At 38.1% G+C, this 6,501-nt stretch overlaps 1 protein-coding gene across 1 annotated transcript; it reads right to left on the bottom strand.

The window, feature by feature from the left end:
* Positions 1 to 310: 310 nt before the first annotated feature.
* LOC109172050 (oxysterol-binding protein-related protein 1D) lies at positions 311 to 5,096 on the bottom strand. Its single transcript, XM_019321202.1, has 8 exons — positions 4,102 to 5,096; positions 3,508 to 3,864; positions 2,967 to 3,054; positions 2,064 to 2,530; positions 1,784 to 1,939; positions 1,326 to 1,634; positions 882 to 1,226; positions 311 to 790 (listed from the first exon to the last, which is right to left on the bottom strand). Exons 1-8 carry the CDS (start codon positions 4,639 to 4,641, stop codon positions 605 to 607), a joined length of 2,448 nt encoding a protein of 815 aa, XP_019176747.1. The 5' UTR covers positions 4,642 to 5,096; the 3' UTR covers positions 311 to 604.
* Positions 5,097 to 6,501: the final 1,405 nt, after the last annotated feature.

Here is a 6,501-nt window from a genome sequence, read left to right as displayed (position 1 = left end):
TACACTCTTGGTTGAGAAGGTTTTTTTTTTTAAGAACTTTGAAATAGAAGTAAATAAAAGAGTATAAAAAAGATAAATATTTCCATAGGCAATAATAAAATATGCACAATTATATATATATATATATATATATATATATATATATAGCTTGTGATACAATAGATATTACAATCCTGTTACAAATCTCTAATATGACATAATAATTAATTGCAATACTCTTAATTAAACAAAGATTAAATACCCATCTAAGACAATAAGCCATTTGCTTATAAAGCAAAATATAAATAGCTTTGCATAATTTGATGTGTATGTTAATAAAAATAAATTATATTGATTAATATTTAATAACCACTCCCTGAGTGTCCAATAGGCAGATCATCTGAAATACAAGTAGCCTAAATACTTGATTTGCACCAAATGAAGCAAAATATATGATATTTTCATTTTCATATCACCCCAATATTTCACATGATACATGCTCTAACCCTTTTGAGAGTACAAATCATTTAAGCATATCAACGTAGAAGTGGTATAAGCAGTGCAGTGCAAGAAAGCTGAAGATATTGATTTTGATTCCTAATGTTGCAAGAGAGGCAACTGATTCCTAACAAGCATTATTATGTTCATCTGTACCTGGAGGGAGATCGACGGTCTGCCCAAATATATCGGGGATGCCTTCCCAATTCTGTTTCTCCCTCGTTTCCCAGTATCCACCAACATACTGATAATGTCCATCCTCATCTTTGCGGAACCATCTTGGTTGCCAACCTCTCTCTTGCAATTTCCTAGCCTGCACAAAATTATTTTGTTATCAGTTAGCTTAACCACAATCTGCAGTGTTTCCAGTGCAATTACACAGCAAAAAGCATTAAAAGATGTACCCGTCTCTGCAATTGTTCGAGCCTGAGCTTCTCAGCATTAGCCAGTTCATATTCCCCATTTTCCAGGTGCCTCTGATCTGGTCTCAACCTTGAATCACTGGGTGGTAGTTTCTCCCGCAGGCCAGGCGTCAATTCATTTAATGATATTGCAAAAGGAGTGAGGTTATATCTTGTCTTTGTAAGAGACTTGTCCCTTTCCCATAACAATATGGCATCCTCCATTGGATCATATCCCTTTGATTTTGTAGTTGGATCTCCCAAAACATAATACAATGCTTCGTCCCACTTCCCCAGTAACATCGCCACCTTCTCCCCAGTTCGGTTGTCTTGCACAAAGCCATGGACCTTTGATTTCCAACAAAAATTAAAATGTCAAAGTTGATTTAAATGAAGCATGCTATATTTAGATTCAATTAGGGTATGGACCTTGACTGGGAAAATTACCTGATGACGATTTCGGTCTATAATAGACTGCTCCTTGAATTTGAGCATGCAGGAATATTTACCACTGCCTTGGATGCGCATAGTGCCATAATGGTCACAATAGATTTTGCCAATTATTATATTATATATTGACGTAGTGACCTTGCTCCATCGGAATGTCTCACCATCCTCAAATTGCAAGGTTAAAACCCCCACTGGATCGAGCTGAATCGAGCGACCCCAAAACTTGCCTTTAAGATTAGAATCTGCCCAGAATCTCCACCCTCTTCCCTCACAATGACAGGCAACAACCATAGGATGATGACTCACCTGAACAAATATCACAGATTAGTATTGAACTATTTCATTGTTATTACACACTAGATTCGATTAAATCAATCAAGAACAGGGCAGCAGAGGCAACTTCTCAGAAAATGAAATAACCTGATTTTTAACAATTTAGTTGAAAGAAACACTACCTTTTCAGAGAAGAACCTAAGTCCTTTATCTGGATAGTCTGCCTCATAGGTTTCCCCAAGTAAAGGATTGAAAGGTTTGCATTGCCGGCCTTCGGTGGATGCATAACCAGAAACAGCAAAAGCAGCAATGTTGAGGATTCTCATCAAATCATCGCCCTGAAGGGGAGGAAAAAAGCAAATATCACAAACAATAATAAGTTTGTTCAGTTATGGCATTTGTTCTCACAAACTAGCAAATCATTGCAAGCTGAGATGTGGTGGGCACAGCTCAGCAACTAACCTGCTTTCCCCACTCCAGTGCCTGGTCAACCAAGTGTGAGTATTCCAAATCTTCAAAGCATTTCTGCAATGAAGAAAGTGGTTCATTGAAGTAAACAGGTAGACACACGCCAGACAGGTCTTTCCCTATATTATCCTTGATGATTGACCATAAGCCAACTGGCTTCTCTTTTTCCTTTGGTTCTGGAAGACTATCCCTTCTTTTGACATAAGGATATTTTATTGCCTTTATTTCCATTCCAACTTCTCTGATTCGACCAGAAAAGAAAGATTCATCGTCATTTGTCAAAGAAAGACGAGCTTCTCTACTTCGATAGGAAGCACTTCTCATAGCTTCAGAAGAAAGAAAATCATTTGTATCAAAAAAAGTGATATCCTCCTCATCTGTCTCAACATCTACTCCATAGCGACTTTCATTGTCAGCATCCGAGTCAGTTGCACTGCCCTCTGACATGATAGAATAAAAATCTGCAGCATCCAAAGGATCAGAAGGAAACCAATGAACCTCTAAATACAATAGTAAAAGACTATCTCATACTCTCAATCAGTGTCTCAGTGATTGAGATTACAAATTAATTTATTTCCTTTTAAAGACCATCTCAGTCACAATGAAAGTGTTTTTTATTTGTTGCATTGCATATAATACTCAAATCATCTTCATGGAAATCATCACTGAAAGACCTTTAGATTTCAAGGAAACACTCCTTGTATAGTATTCACAAAAAAAGGACTTAAAGTTTTCCTCTCTTTTGATAAGTAACAAGCATGTATTTATGAAAGCACTGTGAGTTCTTTTGAAATAATTCACCAGCAAGAAAGTCATGCTAGCTCATAAGAGTTTCAAAACCAATAGACATCATCAAACTATTGATTATTCTTAGCCTTGTAAGAAGCAGAAACAAACCACTAAATCTTCTGTTCCCTTGTCCACAGCAAGACTCCCGTTCTTTTGTTTCATCTACAACAGTTGTTTCCAACTCGATTTTTTCAGCCTGCAAGAGAATATAACAAACAGCAGCCTCAGCACAGTCCTTTAGGAATTTATAACAAACAACAGCCTCAGCACAGTCCTTTAGGAACCAACATCATACAACAGAATATAGCTATAAAATATATTAAACAACCAATGGATCTTAGCAGTTAGCAGCCAACAGATTAAGAACACTGTTTCACTCTACTTTGCCCCCTTCATCATCCTCCCCAAAGACCAACCCTTGCATTACCCAAGCAAATTTGGCTAGATAATGGTTTTTCTTTAAGGTACAGCCATACAGAAACTATGGCAAGTTCAAGAAAGCTGAAATTCTGTAAGTCAAATACTCACCCATCATTTTTCTCACAACAAAATAAAATAGTCCTATGATTTGTTTTTGTTTTTTGTTTTTTTTTGTTTTGTTTTTGTTCTGTCAGTTCAGAAGACATATGCTTGTTAGTACCGCAATTACCTCTAACTGTCTCAATGTTTCCAGCAACATCATATGATTAAGATGAAGGCCCTTTAACTTCCGCTGCAGGTCACCAAGTTCACATTCCAGGATAGCCTCACAATCTTTTATCACAGCCTCACCAATCCCTTCTTGCAGCAACCTAGTCCGTAGTTTCTCAGTTGAAACAACAAAATCTTCAGAAAGGGCAAAATCACCACTTGTCAACAACCGTGGAAATTGATCTTTAGCAACCAAGAGAGCATCAATCCATGCAGTTCTATCCTCTCTGGATAAACAGCGCAAATGAAGTGTCTTCGTCCCTGTGAATATAGAAAGCCTTTTGTCATCTGACTTGCTTGATCGAACTGATGAAACCTGCACATCATATTATGGTAAGTTTATTGATGAATGGACAGAACATTTACAAGAATTGTCTGGTGTACTAAACTACCAACAGTCATCAATATAAAAAACATTCCAATAAACAAATAACTCATTTTAAATAAGGATGGTACTTTCAGTTTCAACAGCATTCAACCAAAAAAAATAAGTGTATATACAAAATTTCAGAACATAAATGTGGACAATGCATCTAATTAACTTTTAACGGACCTTTAAATGAATTTCCCCAAACGGTTTCCACTGCCTTGAAGATCCAGAAAGTCGAGGATTGCTTCCATTAGCCTTCCTCATATATCTCCAGGACTCCTCTCCGATCACCTTGAGACCTTTCTCTCTCCCGGGACTCATCACAATCTTATCCGGCCCGTGAACCTTGTAGTACGATAAAACTCCGTCTTCTAGCACAAACCATCTCGCTCTCCACCCCTTCCCGTAGTTCACCCACTTGTACAGTACTCCAGCCACACACGCTCCACCATTCCCACTACTGTACACTTTCGTCTCACGCAAATCAACCACATTGTCATCCTTATCATGGCTAACCGCCAAATCCGAGTCACTAGTAGCTAGAGAAGCGACCTGCGCATTCGAAAAGCTGGGTTTCGAACCGAAGCCAACAGGCCTCACTGCTGCCGCACTCTCAAACCCTAGCTGACACTGCGATTGCGTTTGCGGAGGAGGCTTCACCGCCGTCTGATTCCCCCGATCCTTCTCAATCGACACAGGAGCAATGCAGCACAGTGGATTCATCTACTCAAACACAAACCAACCAAACTATCTTCACCCGATTCCACAAACACACAAAACCGCAAAAACAAAACCAGCTCAAAATCAGCTCATTTCAGCAAATGCGATCCCGCAAATCCCCGATCTCTAAAGCGAAACCGCTCACGAGGCAGAAATCCCAACAAGTCCCCCCCTCCGGTTTGATTCCCTCCGGCGACAACGTAAAGCTCCCGATCGGAGATCAAGAGGGCGATGCGTCCGAAACCGTTGTGATATGACATAAGATCGAGGATCAATACACGGAAACTGCAATGTATTTATTGATTGTCAATAAAGCAGTACGTATTAATTAACTACGTATAGCCTAATACCAATACCAGCAACTAATCTAAGCTACGGATATAGATACAGCGTGTGTATATACACATATAGAGAGAGAAAGAGAGAAAACGAAGCTGAAGTGAAGCAGAGCAGAAGTTGCAGAGATCTATTTAATTCGACGGTCTGGTCAGTGAAAGAAGGGGGCGTAGGGTAGATGTGGTGGCGTAGGTTAAGCATTGGATATAGCATATTTTGAGTGATAGATTGTGAGCAATGATATAGGATGAATCTTATAACAATCATAAAATGTTTCGTCTCTTGTGGTGAGTTTCTTTTAAGCACTAGATAGTAGTTTTTCTCAAGTTGTTATCTTATCGAATCCGGAATGTGATAATCTTGAGTCGAGAAATTTTGAGTGTGTAAAAAGATAATGAATTTTGTAATGTATGGACAATAATTTTCTTTTTTTTTTTCTATTTTTCTTTAATAAGTGAATAAAAAGGTATTGGGTTTTGTAATTAACGAGTTTAGCTAATTCAGTCAGAATTGTAAAAATCGGCCTAGACGACGCTAGGCGCCTCTAGACTGTTCCACTTTCACTGTTAGACGCTAGATGCTGCCCGAACGTCCGACTAGTGTTTACTGCAACCATGGATTTAGTAGTTCCACTTTCACTGTTAGACGCTAAATTCTGCTCGAGCGTCTGACTAGCGCCTACTGCAATCATGAATTTAATAGACAGTATTTAAAAAAAGAGATGTAATCATTGAGTCACTGTAATTTACATCATTCTAAATATTTTTTCAAAACTCATAAAAAGTTGCTAACCAAACGAATTATTTGTATTTGTGGGCAAGGAGAGGGGGAGGGGGAGGTGCAGTAAATGAATTTAAATGCATGGGGTTATGTGTGTTGGAGCGGAGCGAGTGACTAATGATTGTGGAGACAGCTAACATGCGCAGTGGTGCGCAGAGGGTCCGGTTGCGGGACGCCACAAGCTGAGGGGGAAAGCTATTGTCCGCTGGGTGCGGTGCTGCTCAACACTCAATACTCAATACTGATGACTGGAAAAACCATAACCAATTTTTGTTTTTGTGTGGTTATAATTGTGTCACCTTAAATGACGCTTATGGCCCTCTTCGTAAGTACTTTATTACCTTTTGTTCCTTTGAGATTATTTATTTTTATATATAGGGGAAATAGTAAAAAGGAAAAAAAAAAACTCACAATAAGCCTCTGTTGATATTGCTTACAATATTATCTTTAATTATACAATGTTTATATTTCCACCATTCTTAATTAAAGGATTCTAGTTTGAGCAATGCATTTACACATGTCTACAAGTACTATGTATCATTATGTATATTTTAAATAAACTACATGTGCATAGTGAATACTACAGCGAAATGATCACGACATTTTTAGAAAAAAAAAATATTTAGATAAATACAAAAATTAATTAAAATGTACAATAATCTTTGGAAAAGACTCCGTAATAAAACTAAAGGGCTGACAACAATATCTGGTGTACAATGTGAATCTGGTGGAGTTTGAGAGCAATGA

The sequence above is a fragment of the Ipomoea nil genome, unplaced genomic scaffold (genome assembly GCF_001879475.1).
Source record: "Ipomoea nil cultivar Tokyo-kokei standard unplaced genomic scaffold, Asagao_1.1 scaffold0382, whole genome shotgun sequence".
Lineage (NCBI taxonomy): Eukaryota > Viridiplantae > Streptophyta > Magnoliopsida > Solanales > Convolvulaceae > Ipomoea > Ipomoea nil.
The sequence above is the reverse complement of the archived record's forward strand: the minus strand, read 5'-3'. Positions and strand labels throughout refer to the sequence as shown.

Bases quoted from the DNA above. Each gene is read 5' to 3' on its own strand.
- LOC109172050 (XM_019321202.1), bottom strand. From the start codon at position 4,641: ATGAATCCACTGTGCTGCATTGCTCCTGTGTCGATTGAGAAGGATCGG. The intron at 3,055-3,507 runs GTAATTGCGGTA...ATTCTCTTGCAG, and splicing joins AAACATTGAGACAGTTAGAG to GCTGAAAAAATCGAGTTGGA. The intron at 1,227-1,325 runs GTAATTTTCCCA...TGGAAATCAAAG, and splicing joins TAGACCGAAATCGTCATCAG to GTCCATGGCTTTGTGCAAGA.